The sequence below is a fragment of the Balaenoptera borealis genome (assembly GCF_965194805.1).
Source record: "Balaenoptera borealis genome assembly, chromosome: X".
NCBI lineage: Eukaryota > Metazoa > Chordata > Mammalia > Artiodactyla > Balaenopteridae > Balaenoptera > Balaenoptera borealis.
The window spans coordinates 47,423,126-47,442,527 of NC_138881.1; the positions used below are offsets into that span (position 1 = coordinate 47,423,126).

The following is a 19,402-nucleotide window of genomic DNA, read 5'->3' on the forward strand; positions in this document are numbered from 1 at the left end:
TCCACCTCAATCTGTGCTTAGCTTTAGGTGACATTGTCAAATTCAGTAGAGCAAAATTAGCATGTTTCTCTGGGATAGGTTGGGCCCCATCTCTAGCCTATAGAGCAGGCAGGATTGCAGTGGTGTGAGGAGTCATGGGGATTGTAGGCATAGAGGGCACACTTCGAAGAAGAGCCCTGAGGTGGGCAAGTCTGGAGCAGAAAAATAGAGGAGATTGAACAAGTATAGACTCTCCTTTTGAGAAATTTGGGTGAGACAAGAAAGAGGGAGAGGGAGGTAGCTAAAGGGAGATACAGGAACAAGTAGGGATTTTCTTGGGAAAGAGAGAGATTGGGCAGGCAGGAGCCAAAAGACAGGGAGATGTTGAAGGCTGACTCGTGCAGCCCAGTCCCTGAGGAGGTGGGTGGGGAGGACCTGTGGGAAGGGACTGTACAGAAAGGACTTGGAGAGGGGACTGTGGAAGGATGTTAGGCAGTGGGGAGGCCCCAGTAGAGCATGGAGCCCATGGTTTTTGGGAGACCCCTTCCCCGTGGCAAGGTGCTCAGTAATCTTGTAGGAATCAAGATGAGTGTTAGTTTATTCCAAGGTTTTCGTTCTGTTGTTTGGTTGTGGAATAAGGACAAGACCAAGGGCAGTGAGTGTGAGTCTGAATCTTCGTTACTGTATCCACAGTGTCTGACACATAGTAGGTTCACAGAATGGTGGAAGAGATGGACCATGGGACCCAGGCAGGCTTGGTGAGGAAGATGAGATTGTGTGACAGACTGGGAGACAGTGCAGGGGTTTGTGGACAGGAGTCTCTGAAGTCTATGAACAAGGCAGAACATTAAGTGAATATACTAAGTGCTTGCTACGTGCCATGTTCTAGGTGTCTGGGAAGGAATGTTGAGAGAACTGGAAGGATAAACTGGGGCACTAGTCAGATGGTCAGACAATGGGATGATTATATTTAAGAAGACAGCAGAGAGAACTCTGGGTGATGGGAAGGTCCAAGGAGTAGGTGGTTAAACGGGAGAGAAGGTGATGGTTCCTAGACATGAGGGGTCAATGGCCTGGGAAGATGGGGTATTGGTTGGGTTATCCATTTGGACAGTGAAATCACCCAGGATGGAGGCAGGAGTTGGGGTAGGGAAGAGCACTGTGAGGCAAGTGCCAAAGTCCCCTCGTGTAGTTGAAGATGTCCTCCCAGCTCCAGTGCCCACTAAGGCATGCGGCCCGCAGGCAATCAGAGATCCACCTTTGCCCTGTTTTGGGGAGTATTTCCCTGGACCTTTCTTTCCAGGAAGCTCTCATCATCTAATTGCCACATTACCAGACTCCTTATCTGGGACAGAGTCTTGCAGACAATGAGGCTCTAGTAACAGCTGCCTTTCCCCTCCTGTAGACTCTGTAAGCAGTAAAGGAACAAGGTTTGCTGCTTAGGGAACAAGATCTAAAAAAGAAAAAGCTGCACCTGGAGCAAGTTAGTTACTTGCCTGTGGTCATGAATTGAGACCTGCTTTTGCTGCCGAGGTGTTCTTCACTGGAGGCAAAGGTTCTTCGATTAATTCCATAGGCCATGGTCCCCTCGGGGTGGATAGTACCTGGGAGAGGTAGACAAGGCCAGAGGCAGCTTAGACCTAGGAAGGACTCTCTAGTGGGTGGGTACCACGTCCAGGGCCCTCTCAGACTTCCAGGTTATGTCCATCTGAAAATGGAATGGGTTGGGGGGGCGGTGATGGTGAGGGGTGACAAGGAACTTGGGGACTATGATTCTAATAAAAATTTAGTTCAAAGTGCTTGATAGAGATAAGGGTGAATCAGTCATGAAGAACTCTGACCTTCCCACTTACCTTCCCTCTGCAGACCACTAGGTTTGCAGGGCTCCCTACCTCTTCTCCTTTCCTACAAAGCTTAGACCTTGACAGGACAAGTGATGGACTTTTTCTCACTACCCAAGTGTAAGGACTGAAGGCATGTGAGGCAGGGAGGAAGAAATCAAGTCCAGTTCCAGGCAAGTGGGGAGTGGCCAGAACTAGGAAGAGGGAGTGCCAGGGGAAATGGGGATAGACCCTGGTTCATGTTTTTTGTCACCTTTATCAGCTTGGAGGCCACTACTACAATGAAAGAACTCCCACAGTATATCATTAATTCCAAATAATTCTAGAATGTATCATATATCCTCCATTTGGCTAGGAGTGGGAAAAGCCCCTAGAGCAGTTTATCTATTTTTTATTATCACTCCCCAAGAAGCCTATTTAGACATTTTTGTCCTAATTGCTACCCCCCATGAAATTTGAATACCACAGATAAACTGTATATCTATTTAATAACTATGTACATTTGCACTTTATACATAAGAAGATATTTTATTCAATACAGGGTTTATAATGACTAAATAAAATGTTTAAAAGTTTAACAATTTGTAAAAGCTATGAACATTTAACTTTATTTGCTGAGCAACTTTAAATGTAACCTATTTACACTGTAAGATATCAGAGTACATATGTAAATTAGCAATTTATATAACTGATGATATTAGCAGTGTAATCAAAATTTTAAAATACTATTCAAAACTTATTTTTTCAGCAGAAGTAAAACAAATGAAGTTTTAAATTAATTTCTTAAAAATTATTTTTAGTGTAATTAACTTTTAAGTGTTGCTGGATATGAGAAAACTTAACTAGCTGCTGGATATTCATTCAGGTATCATCAACATTTTTCTTTTCAGTACTTGACATAATTAGTGATAGATTGAATAACTTTTGTAGAATTAAATAAAAGCCATTTTTCTTTAATTCTCAAAGCCCAAACAACACACAGAGCCACTGAGGATCAAACATAAAGGCAGTCAATGGCAGCCAACAGGCACAAGCAGGTCACTTCTGCAAGAATGAGCAATAGATTGAAAGTCTTCCAATCATAGCCATCTATTTGCCATGGTTCTGTAGTGTTGATCTTGCATACATTTTGTGTATTTTCCTCATTGTTTCTCATGTGAAACCCAAGAAAATCCAGTAACAGAAATTAAATATTAAAGAGTAAGATTCCTCAGGCAGGGCTGAGCTTTAGAGGGCCACAAACTATTGTAATTTTTGTGAAAGTTTTTTGTGATTTTTGTCCCCCACAAAGACCAATTTTCACTCCCTTGGGGGGTGATTACCCACCATCCTATCTGCCCTTTACCCCTGCATTGAGAATAGAAACCCTACAGCAACATTTCACCTGGACTCAATAAAACAAGGTAGAATGAATGCTGAGTGGGGTGTGGGGAAGAAGAGAGAGAGAGAGGGAGGGGGAATGAGAGGAAGAAAAGAAAGGAAGGGAGGGAGGGAGGAAAAGAAAACAAATATCTACTAGAGACCAACCATTTGTGAAAACAAAATGGATAACAATATTTTTCTCCAAACTTACACTTTCAAAAATGCTTTGGTTCAACATAATACTATTAATCCATGTACAATTGCCATTCATCCCTTCAAAAGGAGATCACCCCAAATCTTATTACCTACTATCTCCAGCCTCCAGTCTAGGAATTTTTGGGTGATGTCCTTTCCTTTTCTACCTACCTCGCAACCCATTCTAGATATGCTACAAGCTATGAACTAGATTGTACGTTGAACCACCATGTCCTGTGAGTGTATGGGTATTGTATCATTTGGATAATCTTTGGATCATCACTGTGTATGATGTGGATGAAGGTACTAGGGGATTTCCTGGGACTCATATATTCATATATAGAAGGTAGATTAAGCCCTGCTCCAGTGGGTCGAGCAATCCTGAACTGCAAGTTGTGTATTATGCTCCTGAGACCCTAGAGGTTGCCTCCACAATGACTGTGTGGAATCTGAGCTCTTGGGGGTCCTACCTGTATTGGCTGGCTGTAATATGCATTGACCTTTTGCCACTGAACATGGCAGTGCTAGGATCATGCAATGAATCTCCTGAGTTCCAGACATGCTCTTCCCTACCCCATTGTGTAGCAGAGAGATTCCCTATTTCCCCTTGATAGTTGGGACCACTCATCCCAGCCACATAGTAAACACCCTTTTCTTTGCCTATTGGTTCAATGTCATGAGGAACTCCAAATGGCCAGGTGGAAGTCTCAACTTCCTGTGAATCAAATTTTTGCAATTGTTTCACTAAGTGAAGTGATGAGAGGTGCCATTCCCATTTCCATCCTTTGATTTCTAGACCTATGTATTCTGTTTATGGGAGAAAGAGCATCATATATTGGTTGTTGATTCACAGAACACACTGAATTCTGCAGGATGGCCCCCAGACCTCACAAAGTGTTGTTTCCTAACTGTTACCAGAACTAAATCTTCCATAGGCCATCCCACCCTTCTGCAAAGGCGGTTGCTTATGGGTGATCACCCATCGTTGTTAGACCATTTGTCTTACCTCTTTCACTGTGAAATGTGTTCCTCGACCAGAAAAAAAAATTGTATGGGATATCTCAATGATGTACAAAGTGTATAAAGTAATTAGAAAATCCAAGGATGGTGGTGCTGGTAAAAGCACCAGGGAAGGCAAATCCATTCCAGAATATGTGATTATTTCCATAAGGATAAATTGATGCCCACTCCCTGATGGAAGAGGTCCAATCCCTCCATCATCCAAGGACTTGTTGGTCTCCCCAGGAAATGGTGACATATTGGGGTTTCTGCTGTTGAGAAATTGGGCACTCAACAGTGTTGGTAGCCAAGTCAACCCATGTGATGGTAAATCCATGTCAAATCCCTGCATAACATCCATCCCTTCTACAATGGCAGTTTTGTTCACTGGCTCATCTAACAAGCACTGGAATGTCTAGAGAAAGAGGTTGACAGATTTCCACAGGCTGGGTCATCATGCTCCCTTTTGTAAGCATTCACACGAGACACAAATATTCTCACACTCAGCCCATTCCGAGAGATCCGTTCACTTACTCCTCATATATACGTACGCAAAGCAATTAGACTGTGCCTTACACGTAATAAGTGCTCTCTAAGTATTTTGCTGCCTTGTTGTTATTGCTCAGTTCTCCAATCTTGTTCCTTCCCAGTGTCTGACCATCTGACAAGACTGTTAATTGGCATTGATCAGTGCCCCGGCCAGGTCACTTTCTGAATTAAGAGATCAACCAGACGCACAGCTCCGAGTTTTGCCTCCTAGGAGAATTTCCCTTCCTTACTTCCCATCAGGGTCACATCTAAGTGGGGCTGTTAACTTCCGGTTAGTTCCTACTTATCATACAGCATCATCTGCAAACCATGCTCCTGGGTTTTTTCTTCTTCAGTGAGCTGGTTATTGGGAACTCACCACAAGGGCCTAGAAGTGAGCTGAAGGAGAGCAAGCAATGTGGCATGAGTAAGGACTATGGGAGTTTGTGCCTCCTATAACTCGCTTTTGCTTTCCGGACCTGCTCCAGACTGACTTTATTTATACCGCTACTCTTTGGTGATGGAATGTTGTTATTTTATTTATTTATTTTTTTAGAATTTTGGTAGGAACTTTATTTATTTATTTATTTATTTATTTTTGCTGTTTTGGGTCTTCGTTTCTGTGCGAGGGCTTTCTCTAGTTGCGGCGAGCGGGGGCCACTCTTCATCGCGGTGCGCGGGCCTCTCACTATCACGGCCTCTGTTGTTGCGGAGAACAGTCTCCAGACGCGCAGGCTCAGTAGTTGTGGCACACGGGCTTAGTTGCTCCGTGGCATGTGGGATCTTCCCAGACCAGGGCTCGAACCCGTGTCCCCTGCATTGGCAGGCAGACTCTCAACAACTGCGCCACCAGGGAAACCCTGGAGTGTTGTTATTGCCTGTCCAAATTTATGGCTTGGTGGATCAGATGGCACCAAGCTTAGGATGGGCAGCTCAGTTTGCGTGGTCACTTGGGGTCCCATGGTTAGGTGTTCAAACTCTACCAGGGCCAGTGATTTAACTTTGTTAACTCAATCATCAGGTGCCAGGAGCTGTTTCTCAAAAGGAGGGTAATTATTTGACAAAGAGCATGGCTTATGCTCCAAAACTCTAGAAACTTGTGCTTTGATTCTCTGCTTGGGGCTTGTCACAGGCCCCACGCATCATCCCAATCTGTCACAGACGCTCACTCAACTCACTCAGACATTTACTTGTTCATTCCACAAACCTCTGCTAGTGACTACAGTGTTCATGGCCCATGCTGGGTACTGGGGTGGCCTGTTCTCAAGAACAGTGAGGGGAAACAGTGACAGCACCAAAAGGAACCACTTGCATTTGTGGGAGCCCAGATGAGCAAGTGATTCACCCTTCTTCTGCATATAGGCATGTTATTAATCACAGATGTTGTGTGAGGAACATCTGCACAAATGTACAGTTACAGGCACACATTTTTATGTACAAATATAGGCATTGTGTACACGCATGCTAATTATGGAATACCAGTCAGCAGTCAGTGTGCTCTGGTGGAAGGAGTCCTGACTGGGAGACAGGCGACAAGGGTTAAACTACCCCGGCTCCCTCACAGGGTCCTTGTGTGGCCTGGGGCATGTCCCTGGCCCTCTGTGGCTTCATGCCTGCTGCCTGTAACATGCGAAGAGCATTAGCTCACCCAACCTGGTCTTCGTGAGCGTCACGTTAGATAGTAGACGGGTAGCACACAGAGTACTTTGTGCCCCAGGAGACTTATGTCTTCGCTAATTTATCTTCAGCTTACTGATTGAGTGAGCCATCTGCTTTTTGATGGCATTCTGACTGATGAAGAGAGTAAATGGGAAAGAAAAGGGGAATGACTGAATGTGTGAGTAAAGGAAAGAGGGGGTGAATGTAATGTGAGCAAATGCATGAATGAATCAGTAAATGTGAATGAGTGAATGACTGAATGAGTTGATCAGTAACCTTTTCCTATTTATTCTACTAAGGGATGCAGAGGCCACACTTGCTTTCCTCTGGAATCACCACTGAGAATGGAAGGGCAATGGGAGGACAGTGTGAAGTGCAGGCTGCCCCAGAGGACATCATCTCAGGCCCTGTATGCCAGAGAGACATCCTGGCTGCCAGGCTTGCTTCAAACTTCATCTCAAGGTGTTTGTTTGTTTGTTTGTTTTCATCTCAAGGTGTTTGAAGGCCACACTGGCTACAGTAGAATCGCTATGTGAGTTGTCAGAATACAGATTCCTGGACCCCACCCTCCTGGAGTCTGCTTCAATAGGTTGGGGAGGGGCCCAGGAACCTATCTTTTTGACCCATTTGCAAGTGAACTTGATGTCCAGTCAGATTGGAGAACCACTGATCCGGCCTAGACGCCTCCGCTGAGGGACAAGTGGACAGGCACAGAGAAATCACCCATGTCATGTGGCCACTCTCACTAAACTGTTTAGCTTCGGATGTCCTACCTACTTGGACCCTGCTGACCCAGAGAGACAGTATGGAATACAGACAGGAGAGAGACAGACACAGACCTGGGTTCAAATCCCAGCTTTGACCTTCTCCAAAGGTGGGGCAGCAGGCAAATCACTCACTGGCTCTGCTTCACTTTTCCCGTCTGTACGATGGCGACATGCAATCGATGGCCCAGGACCACTGTGAGAATTTGAGAAAATTCCTCTCTGCAAATCACCGGTACAGAGTAATGAAGACCTGATGATAATTGTAATCATTAGCATTATCGAGCACTTACTAAGATCCAAGTATGGTTCCAAATGCTTCACATAAATGATCTCATTGAATTCGCACAAACACTGTCTATGAAAGAGGAGCTATTATCCTTCCTGTGCTACAGATGAGGAGCCTGAGGCTTAGAGAGTGTGAATAACTTGTCCAAGGGCCCACAGGCAGCATCTGAGTCCTTGGAGCCTGCACGCTTAAACCCTGAGCTATAAATGGCAGCTCCCTCCCCCCCTTCTCCTTAAAGGTTAAAACGGAGGGGAGAGCCAATCCTGTGGGGATAAAACAGAACAAAGACCTCTGAAAGGAAGGAAGCCAAGGGAATGTATGTAAGCAGGCGCCTCAGAGAGTATGGGGGCTCAGTTTGCCCCTAAGCTTCCTGACAGCTGTAGCAGGAAAGGGGGGCGGGGAGCAGAATTCCCTAGTTTCCATTTTCTGGAAAAAAGGAGGCACAGAGGCATGTCTAAATGGACATTTGTCTTGGGCTGAAATTCCAGAGGAGTTGATCTTGTGGCCAGCTCAGCAAACATCCGGGACCAGAAGTTCATCTGTGATTTCATGAGGCGCTAAAAGTCTTATTCACACACGTGATTCTGAGAGTCAAGAAGCCAGAGGGGGAAGAAAACACATGAAATTCTATCTAGAAGAGAACGTTGCTGGGCTGCAGTTTCCCACAGCAGTAAGGGGCATGGGAGGAGACCGAGGCCCTGACTGTGTATCTGTCTCTCTCCACAACACACACGACACGGTCTCTCCGGGAGGAGATCCAGGCTCCTGGGGACGTGACACTCCTCCAGAGACTGGGCTCCCGGGATGGATGGCAAATGAGCCAGGATGAAGTTGTGAGTGAGGGCCAGGCTGCCAGAGCCTGGGAGCTGAGTGGGGGCTGGGTCTGTCAGGCTGGGCTCGTGGAAGAGGCAGAGTAGGGGGAGCTGGTTGTAGGATTGGGAGAGGAATGTAGCATTTGGGCAGGTGGAGGGGCGTTGCAGGCAAAAGGAGCAGCAGGTGGTGCAGGGCTTACTTCTCACCCTCCCCAGATATTGCCTCTTTTGATGTCCCTTTACCTGGCTTTCTGCCTGGCGAGCTCTCCATCCCACCTACCCCCTCCCCACCCATGCAGGTGAGGCTGACTCGCCCCCATCCACCAGGATTGAGAGGGCAGAGACCAGTGTCCGAATTACCGTCTGCGTGACACTGCAAGACCAGTCTGCCTTCTCCAGTTCAGGCATCAGGGCCGACTTCGTGGTCCAGTATGATGTAGTCATGGAGGACATCGTTGGAGACGTGCAGGTGAGAGGGCCAGGAGAATGGAAAGAGCATGGGCTCTGGAGTCAGACAGGCCTGGGAAACAAGGCGCTGGCCTCCACAAGGTGCGCGTTTGTTTCTCCCTAGGGATCAGTGAGGACTAGTGAACACGGACAGGACGGTGTGTAGCGACACATGACTTCACACCTGGTGAAGCACATATGTCCCCCAAAGAGTTGGAGACCCGGAACTGTATAAACTGAATCAAGATCCAGTTGAATACATTCCTAACTGAAGCAAGTCATAGCCCACTCTTAACCAGACCTTTTGGAAAGGCAACCATTGGCCAGTGATTAGTCTCTCCCACTTTCTGCAGCTCTGATACTCTCATGTTCTCTTGGGCTTTCTGGATGTCTCTAAGTTTTAAAAATTCTTTTTGCCTCACTTGAGCCATTTGCCTAAACAGGGAGCCCTTAAATTCTGAGCTCACACACTCACGAAGAACGTGCAGAGGTCCCACGCTCTACCAAAGGGGTAGAGGCTGATCCGGGACCCTTGGCTTGACAACAACAATTGCATGGCAGCCTGAGATGTCTGGTCCCAGCCTGCTTCTCCCACCACACCTCTCACTGCCTCCAGCACACAAACCATCCTCCAGCTGCCTCACACCATGCCACACCACACACCAATGTCCCAAATCACCTGCACCCGCCAGTCATCTGTGCCTGATTATGTGCTCATACTATCTGCCGCCCTGGGAATGTCTTCTCCCTCCTTTCTCCACTGGTGAGTGTCCTCCTCATCCCTGAAAACCTTGCTTCAGGGCCACCTCCATGATGACCCCACCCCACGTACAATTCCTCTCTCTGCTCTGGGCTAGTATAGTGCTTTGGTTACACCTCTCCTCATGCACTTACTTACTCATTCATATGTGGACTCATCTCCATCAAGCAGGAAACTGCTCTAGCCCAGTCCTGCCCTCAGTGACTCTGGGAAGTCAGGAATGAGTTGGACACAGCCGTAATCTCCCTTTGGAAATGTCCCATCCTGAGGTAACCCAATACATAGAGCCAGAGCAGTCATAAAAGGTTCTAAGGGCTGTGTATAAATCTGTAATGGGTTACGTATGGATACCACTGAGGAGGGTTTCACGAGAGCCTTCCTGAACGAGTTGGCCTTTAAGTTAGCATAGGAAAACTGAATAGACTTTACCTCCACCTGGACCGATAGGATGAACGGGAGGGCATGCAGAGAGAGGGGGATAGCATATGCAGAGGCACAGAGGTATAACAGAGGCCTGATGTGTAAGGGGAATAGAAGGAATTCACCCTCTCAGAATAGGAGCTGAGGGTATCATGCCAGTAGGTGGCAGCAGGGCCTTAACCTGGTGTTCTGGGGTGTGTGTGTGTGTGTGTGTGTGTGCGCACGCACGTGTGAACTGAGGCATTTGTCTGCTTGTTCATTCTTTACCTCTCCCACCATTGCCTGGAGTAAAGATACAGATAGAACAGACGGAACTAGGCATTAAATAGTACGACTGATACTCCCATCCACTGTGTGCTATGATTCCTGCATCCCCCAACCAAGAACCCCTCAATTCACCTCCCATTTTACATGAGTATGCCCGCCTTTCAAAGCCCAACACATTCACTCCATGGGCACCTAATCCGGTATGCCCACTGCTGGCTGATGTCAGGAACCCTGAAGTGAATCACACACAGATCTTATTCACTGTCTCCAGGTGAAACAGAGAGACACGAGAATGACGCAAGATGAGAAGCGCTTTGTCAATGACAACATAAGTATGATGGAAGCCATCATGAGGGGTGAGGAGGTCAGGGAGCCTGACCTGGGTCTTAAAGAATTCAAAGAAGTGTACCAAGTTGGGAAGGGGGCTCTCAGAAGGCAAAGGCAGTCTAGTAAACTGAGGGCTGCATGATACAGAGAATGGAGGCTGGAAATATCCAGGGGTGTGTAGGGAACTACAAGTAGATTGGAGTTCCTGGAGTGTTGATTTGAGGCCCAAGAAATGCTAAGAGGTGAGATTGAAGGCCATGAGTGCTGCAGGGGCTTGATAAGGAACATAAAATTTATGTTGAACATGCCCAGGGAGCCCTGAGAGGGAATGACACTATGAGGTTTGTGTTTTGAAAGACCAGACCGTGCAGCTGCTACAACGATGCATGGATGGGAGGGGCCCCAGGAGAAACAGGGAAACCCGAGGGAAAGGAGCCCTAAATTTGGGCTTCGTTAGTTTGGGATGGCGAGAAGGGGTGGACCTGAGACATATCCAGCAGATCAAACCAGCATGAATTTGTGGCTGGTTGGATGTGAGGAGTGAGGGACACAGGAGGATTCAGGGGTGACACTCAGGTTTGTGTCTGGAGTGACCATGTGCATGATGGTGCCTCTAAATGACAAAGACACGCAAGGGTGAGACGGGAGGAAGGTAATGAATTTGTTGTTTGAGCAGCATACATTGGAGGCTTCAGCCATCCAAGGGAACAGGTCCAATGGTGAGTGGGTATGAAGTTGTGGAGGGGGAAGAGTGAAGAGCATTGGACTGGGGAAAGAGCTGTGGGATCAGCAGTGGAGATTCAGGGGTTGAATCCAAGAGAGCTAGGGAGTTGACCCAGGCCAAATGTATAGAGTCGGAAGAACAGATCCAGGACGGCAGTTGCTAAGGTAGAGCTTCCCAGTCTAGGAGCTATTGATCTCCACAGCCCTTGGGGTATCTGGCCCCACGAGCTGCCATCAGCCTATTCAGGGCTCTAAATCCCCACCACTTCCCTCCACTGTGCTACACAAACGTAATCATTTTCTTTGCATGCCATGACAGACAAATATTAGGCAACACTGTTTAAGGGACAGGGGGGGGAAATGCAGCTGAAGAAAGAGACTGAATCCGATGGGCCTGAGAGCTGGTAGGAGAATAAGGAGCGTTCATCATCTCTGAATCTCAGGGGAAATGATTCTTCTGAGGACCAGAAGTGATTGTCAATTGTGAAATAATATATCAGGGAGGTGCAGTCTGATGAGAACTGAAACACACCCACTGAGTTTTCCAACCAACTGGTCGTTGCTACCTTTGGTGAGAGATGGATCAGCGGTGGGGCTGGAAGCCAGTCTGCAGTGGGCAGAGGAGTAAACCGGAGGTGAGAAGAGCATTACAGCTGTCGAGTTCATTACCTTGGCATGCTACTGGGAAGAAAGGAGCTGATTTGAAGTTTGGGTGGGATCGGGATGAATGGAGGTTGTCTTAGTGGATGGAAAAGACACCAACATAATTTTGTTAAATTTATTTATTTATTTATTTATTTATTTATTTCTGGCTGTGCTGGGTCTTCGCCTCTGTGCGAGGGCTTTCTCCAGTTGTGGCGAGCGGGGGCCACTCTTCATCGCGGTGCGCGGGCCTCTCACTATCGTGGCCTCTCTTATTGCGGAGCACAGGCTCCAGACGCGCAGGCTCAGTAGTTGTGGCTTACGGGCCCAGTTGCTCCGCAGCATGTGGGATCCTCCCAGACCAGGGCCCAAACCCATGTCCCCTGCATTGGCAGGCAGACTCTCAACCACTGCGCCACCAGGGAAACCCTAACATTTTTAAACTCTAAAGAAGACCCAGTCGGGTGCATGGGCTGGGTTGGAGAGTAGGAGTCTGGCTGGTGGAGGAGGTACTGGAGGCTGGGCATGCATGGGGTCAGGGAAGGATTGTTTTGTCTTTCAGTAGAGGGAGGAGGCATATAGGTGTGTGGACCCTGTGCAAGGGTGGGGTGGGCAGTCCAAGGGACATGGCCTGGTGCCCTTAATTTTTTCATGAGGAGGGAGGGGAGGCATTTCCTGAGAATGGGGTGGCATGACAGCTGAAGGGAGTGTGAGAGGTTGGTGACCTGGGTCATGCCTCTGGTTTATATAATAGGATGTGAGGTGTGGGGCCACTGGTGAGCCTGGGACCATGGAGAGGTAGGAATGTGATTTTCCCAGAAGCTCTCACCTACCCAGGTATGGGAAGAACACAGAAGGACAGCTGGACTCTGCCTGTGGCGTGGGCAATTGCAGGATGGTTGACCCAGGACTTGGGGAACTGCTGTAGAGTGCCAGGAAAAAGTGCAGACAAAACCTACGCTTGTGCTTGTGAATTAATTCAAAGGCTGGGGTGGAGGGGAAGAGCAAGATGTCCTCCCATCTCCTTCCTGCTCTCCACCACCCCCCTCCCGCCCTCCAAGACGGGAGGAGATAGTGTGTCCAGCTTTGTGACCAGAGAATGCCTGAAGGGCTGAGAGGAGAATAAGCTGGTTATCCCAGGACAGAACTTGCTTCAGGCTCCTGGGCAGCACAGACCCTCAGCAAGCCTATACTTCCTTAGGCTGAGCTGCCACTGGTCCTGGGGGCCCTTCCAGCTTCCCCCTCCGCTTCCCTCAACTGTCCCAGGCCCCAGGCTCTGCAGAAGGAGAGATGGAGTGGGGGAAGGGGGTCAGCAGCCAATCATATCCCCGATAGCCCAAGGCATCTGCACCTGGTCTAACCAATCCCCTCTGAACAAATAGCTCACTCAGCCTCTGCTCCCTCCTCCCCTCCCTGCTCTGCCCAGCAACAGCAGAAAGGAGGTTTAAGGAGGAGAGGGAGGCCCTGCAAACTCCCAGCCCCTGGCAGCAATGGAGCCGGGCCTCAGGCTCACTCTATAGAGGGAGGTTAAAACAACACTCTCAGTTCCTGGAGCCCAGGCAAAACGTCCCTAGGGGCCCTCAAGACTATGCAAGCCCAGCTCTCACAGACAGGAACTCACATATTACAGAGATCCTGATCCCTGGAGCCTTGGGCCACAAGCCAGTCTCATTTTCTCCACAGCTCAGGGGCAGGCCCTGGGCTGGCAGCCTGACCAGCAGAGATACACTTCTGGTGGAGGAGATGGACATTGAGCAAACAATCCCACAAATGCCTATTTAATAGCAACAGTGATAAGGCCTAGGAAGGAAAAGAGCAGGGTTTTATGCAGCAAAATAAGAGGGGACTTGATTTAGACTGGCTTTCACAGTTTTTGTTGATTCCACTTCTTTTTTTCCAGATTTGCGATGGCTATTTTGTTCATTACTTTGCACCCAGAAGCCTTCCACCTGTTGAGAAAAACGTGGTGCTTGTTATTGATGCGAGCGGCTCCATGTTTGGTACCAAAATGAAGCAGGTAACAAGGACCCTGGGGATCGTTCCTAGCTCTTGATTTAGAAAGCTCAGAAAGCAGAGAGTGCTGGTACAGTGGTTCCCTGAGACAAGACACCCTGCCATCCCATCACCTTTGGACCTTATAGGCCTAGGCCTACCTTAGAGTCTTGGTACCTTACATATCAGGAGCCATGTAGACATGGAGCCACAGAATCCTAGGAACACTGAAACATAGGACTATGGGGCCTGAACCCATCATGAGCCTCAACCACAAACCTCCAGGTCTCATAAAGGCCCAGAGTCATAGAGACTTTGGGCTAGAGTACTCTGGCATCATAAAGCCTGAGTCAAAAACATTAAAACTGTAGTCATTTTAGATCCAGAACTGTCAAGGGACCACAGCTTTGTTTTGCTTGGTTTTGTTTGACTATATAGTCAGAAGAATACAGTGCACTGGCCTTATAGTGCTTAGAAGCCATAGAGTCCTGGGTCCATCTAGGCTTCAGTCTTGTACCCCACCTACAAGAGCACCCTTGAAACAGAATCCTGGAGCCATAGGCCAAAGAGATTTTGACTTTAGAGCCTGAATCCATAAAGTTCTGGAAGCAGCGTTTCAAACCATAGTACTCTGTGGTTCTAGAATTATAAAGTTCTGATATCCTTTGGCAGTATAGCCTTTGTTACTGAAAGAACCACATAATTCTTTGGAGCAAAGCTATGGGATGCAATATCCCCTGAATTTTAGCATCTTGGGTACCTGGGTGCTTAAGATCTCATGAAGTTATTGGACATTAAACTGTGGAAGGTTAGGATTTCTTTTTTCACATCATAAGTTCCAAATCCCTAAGCCTAGATATCCTGGGCCAGAGTGATTTTTCAGCCACTTAACCATAGTATCTTTTGACTAACCCTGTCTTCATATCCAGTCTACTGTTAAATATATTTAGTGATTACCTAATTTTGGGTATGTTATTTTTTTAGTTTTAGAAATCAGCATTAGTGAGTTCAAGAGATCACTAGAAAGTACCTTAATTGAGGCAAAGACACCCAAGATAATGAAAATAATATAGTAAAGAGTTATAAACATGTGTCAGAAAGCCAAATGAGGAAATAAATTTTATTTTTATTTATTAAAATTTATTTATTATTTATTGGAGTATAGTTGATTTACAGTGTTGTGCCAATCTCTGCTGTACAGCAAAGTGACTCAGTTATGCACATATATACATTCTTTTTTTAAAATATTCTTTTCCATTATGGTTTATCACAGGATATTAAATATAGTTCCCTGTGCTATACAGTAGGACCTTGCTGTTTACCCATCCTATAAATAATTTACATTTGCTAATACTACACTCCCAGTCATTCCTTCCCTCGTCCCCCTTCCCCTTTGCACCATGTCTATCCTCTATGTCTCTTATTCTGTTTCTCTTTTGTAGATATGTTCATTTGTGCCAGATTTTAGAGTCCACATAAAAGTGATAATGATTAAATAAATTAATATATAGATTCTAATAGCTTAGAGAATACCAGTTAGGGAAAACAGAAAGAAAACTAGACCTAGGTACACCATGAGCAAGCTGTTTAAAACCAATGGAAGTGAAAAAATGTCAAGAGCATCGAGAAAGAATTATTATCTTTAGGAAATAGCAATACATCTTAGAAATGAACTTTGAAAAGAAACTATGGAAGTCATAGGCAATGCAATGACTTTTTTAAAGGAATTATATATAAAAAAAAAATCCCAAGCTATGTTCTGTACCCAGCCAAAATGTTCTTCAGAAATTAAGGTAAGAGATTAACCAAGATGGCGGAGTAGGAGGACGTGCTCTCACTCCCTCTTGCGAGAGCACCAGAATCACAACTGGCTGCTGGACAATCATTGACAGGAAGACACTGGAACTCACCAAGGAGGATACCCCACATCCAAGGACAGAGGAAAAGCCACAGTGAGACGGTAGGAGGGGCGCAATCACAGTAAAATCAAATCCCATAACTGCTGGGTGGGTGACTCACAGACTGGCGAACACTTATACCACAGAAGTCCACCCACTGGAGTGAAGGTTCTGAGCCCCACGTAAGGCTTCCCAACCTGGGGGTCCGGCAATGGGAGGAGGAATTCCTAGAGAATCAGACTTTGAAGCCTAGTGGGAATTGATTGCAGGACTTCGAAAGGACTGGGGGAAAGAGAGACCCCACTCTTGGAGGGCACACACAAAGTAGTGTGCACATCGGGACCAAGGGGAAGGAGCAGTGACCCTGGGGGAGACTGAACCAGACTTCCTGCTGGTGTTGGGGGGTGTCCTGCAGAGGCGGGGGGTGGCTCTGTTTCACTGGGGGGACAAGGACACCGGCAGCAGAGGCTCTGGGAAGTACTCCTTGGCGTGAGCCCTCCCAGAGTCTGCCATTAACCCAACCAAAGAGCCCAGGTAGGCTCCACTGTTGGGTTGCCTCAGGCAAAACAACCAACAGGGAGGGAACCCAGCCCCACCTATCAACAGTCAAGTGGATTAAAGTGTTACGGAGCTCTGACCACCACAGCAACAGTCAGCTCTACCCACCACCAGAGCCTCCCATCAAGCCTCCTAGATAGCCTCACCCACCAGAGGACAGACAGCAGAAGCAAGAAAAACTACAATCCTGCAGCCTGTGGAAAAAAACCCACAGTTACAGAAAGATAGACAAGATGAAAAGGCAGAGGGCTATATATCAGATGAAGGAACAAGAAAAAACCCCAGAAAAACAACTAAATGAAGTTGAGATAGGCAACCTTCCAGAAAAAGAATTCAGAAAAATGATAGTGAAGATGATCCAGGACCTCGGAATAAGAATGGAGGCAAAGATTGAGAAGATGCAAGAAATGATTAACAAAGACCTAGAAGAATTAAAGAACAAACAAACAGAGATGACCAATACAATAACTGAAATGAAAACTACACTAGAAGGAATCAATAGCAGAATAACTGAGGCAGAAGAACGGATAAGTGACCTGGAAGACAGAACGGTGGAATTCACTGCTGCAGAACAGACTAAAGAAAAAAGAATGAAAAGAAATCAAGACAGCCTAAGAGACCTCTGGGACAACATTAAATGCAACAACATTCGCATTATAGGGGTCTCAGAAGGAGAAGAGAGAGAGAAAGGGCCAGAGAAAATATTTGAAGAGATTATAGTCGAAAAATTCCCTAACATGGGAAAGGAAATAGCCACCCAAGTCCAGGAAGTGCAGAGAGTCCCATACAGGATAAACCCAAGGAGAAACACACCGAGACACATAGTAATCAAAGTGGCAAAAATTAAAGGCAAAGAAAAATTATTGAAAGCAGCAAGGGAAAAATGACAAATAACATACAAGGGAACTCCCATAAGATTAACAGCTGATTTCTCAGCAGAAACTCTACAAGCCAGAAGGGAGTGGCATGATATAGTTAAAGTGATGAAAGGGAAGAACCTACAACCAAGATTACTCTACCCGGCAAGGATCTCATTTAGATTTGATGGAGAAATCAAAAGCTTTACAGACAAGCAAAAGCTAAGAGAATTCAGCACCACCAAACCAGCTCTACAACAAATGCTAAAGGAATTTCTCTAAGTGGGAAACACAAGAGAAGAAAAGGACCTACAAAAACAAATCCAAAACAATTAAGAAAATGGTCATAGGAACATACATATCGATAATTACCTTAAACGTGAATGGATTAAATGCTCCAACCAAAAGACACAAGCTTGCTGAATGGATACGAAAACAAGACCCATATATATGCTGTCTACAAGAGACCCACTTTAGACCTAGGGACACATACAGACTGAAAGTGAGGGGATGGAAAAAGATATTCCATGCAAATGGAAATCAAAAGAAAGCTGGAGTAGCTATACTCATATCAGATAAAATAGACTTTAAAGTAAAGAATGTTACAAGAGACAAAGAAGGACACTACATAATGATAAAGGGATCAATCCAAGAAGAAGATGTAACAATTATAAATATATATGCACCCAACATAGGAGCACCTCAATACATAAGGCAACTGCTAACAGCCATAAAAGAGGAAATTGACAGTAACACAATAATAGTGGGGGACTTTAACATCTCACTTACACCAATGGACAGATCATCCAAGATGAAAATAAATAAGGAAACAGAAGCTTTAAATGACACAATAGACCAGATAGATTTAATTGATATTTATAGCACAGTCCATCCAAAAACAGCAGATTACACGTTCTTCTCAAGTGCGCACGGAACATTCTCCAGGATAGATCACATCTTGGGTCACAAATCAAGCCTCAGTAAATTTAAGAAAATTGAAATCATATCAAGCATCTTTTCTGACCACAATGCTATGAGATTAGAAATGAATTACAGGGAAAAAAATGTAAAAAAGACAAACACATGGAGGCTAAACAATACGTTACTAAATAACCAAGAGATCACTGAAGAAATCAAAGAGGAAATCAAAAAATACCTAGAGACAAATGACAATGAAAACACGACGACCCAAAACCTTTGGGATGCAGCAAAAGCAGTTCTAAGAGGGAAGTTTATAGCTATCCAAGCCTACCTAAAGAAACAAAAAAAATCTCAAGTAAATAATCTAGCCTTACACCTAAAGAAACTAGAGAAAGAAGAACAAACAAAACCCAAAGTTAGTAGAAGGAAATAAATCATAAAGATCAGAGCAGAAATAAATGAAATAGAAACAAAGAAAACAATAGCAAAGATCAATAAAACTAAAAGCTGGTTCTTTGAGAAGATAAACAAAATTGATAAGCCATTAGCCAGACTCATCAAGAAAAAGAGGGAGAGGACTCAACTCAATAAAATCAGAAATGAAGAAGGAGAAGTTACAACAGACACTGCAGAAATACAAAGCATCCTAAGAGACTACTACAAGCAACTTTATGCCAATAAAATGGACAACCTGGAAGAAATGGACAAATTCTTAGAAAGGTATAACCTTCGAAGACTGAACCAGGAAGAAGCAGAAAATATGAACAGACCAATCACAAGTAATGAAATTGAAACTGTGATTAAAAATCTTCCAACAAACAAAAGTCCAGGACCAGATGGCTTCACAGGTGAATTCTATCAAACATTTAGAGAAGAGCTAACACCTATCCTTCTCAAACTCTTCCAAAAAATTGCAGAGGAAGGAACACTCCCAAACTCATTCTATGAGGCCACCATCACCCTGATACCAAAACCAGAGAAAGACACTACAAAGAAAGAAAATTACAGACCAATATCACTGATGAATATAGATGCAAAAATCCTCAACAAAATACTAGCAAACAGAATCCAACAACACATTAAAAGGATCATACACCACGATCAAGTGGGATTTATCCCAGGGATGCAAGGATTCTTCAATATACGCAAATCAATCAATGTG

The 19,402-nt window shown here is 45.7% G+C and overlaps 1 protein-coding gene across 1 annotated transcript; it reads left to right on the forward strand.

Annotated features, from left to right (window-relative positions):
* The first annotated feature begins 36 nt into the window (after positions 1 to 36).
* On the forward strand, positions 37 to 18,571 carry LOC309620405 (inter-alpha-trypsin inhibitor heavy chain H6-like). The gene is made up of 4 exons (XM_082376746.1): positions 37 to 7,025; positions 8,728 to 8,897; positions 13,915 to 14,031; positions 15,449 to 18,571. Exons 1-4 carry the CDS (start codon positions 6,908 to 6,910, stop codon positions 15,503 to 15,505), a joined length of 462 nt encoding a protein of 153 aa, XP_082232872.1. The 5' UTR covers positions 37 to 6,907; the 3' UTR covers positions 15,506 to 18,571.
* Positions 18,572 to 19,402: the final 831 nt, after the last annotated feature.

Excerpts from the sequence above, each read along its gene's own strand:
- LOC309620405 (XM_082376746.1), top strand. The coding sequence starts at position 6,908 with ATGGAAGGGCAATGGGAGGACAGTGTGAAGTGCAGGCTGCCCCAGAGG. Across the intron at positions 8,898-13,914 it reads ACATCGTTGGAGACGTGCAG|ATTTGCGATGGCTATTTTGT; the intron begins GTGAGAGGGCCA and ends CTTTTTTTCCAG. Across the intron at positions 14,032-15,448 it reads TTGGTACCAAAATGAAGCAG|ATATGTTCATTTGTGCCAGA; the intron begins GTAACAAGGACC and ends TCTCTTTTGTAG.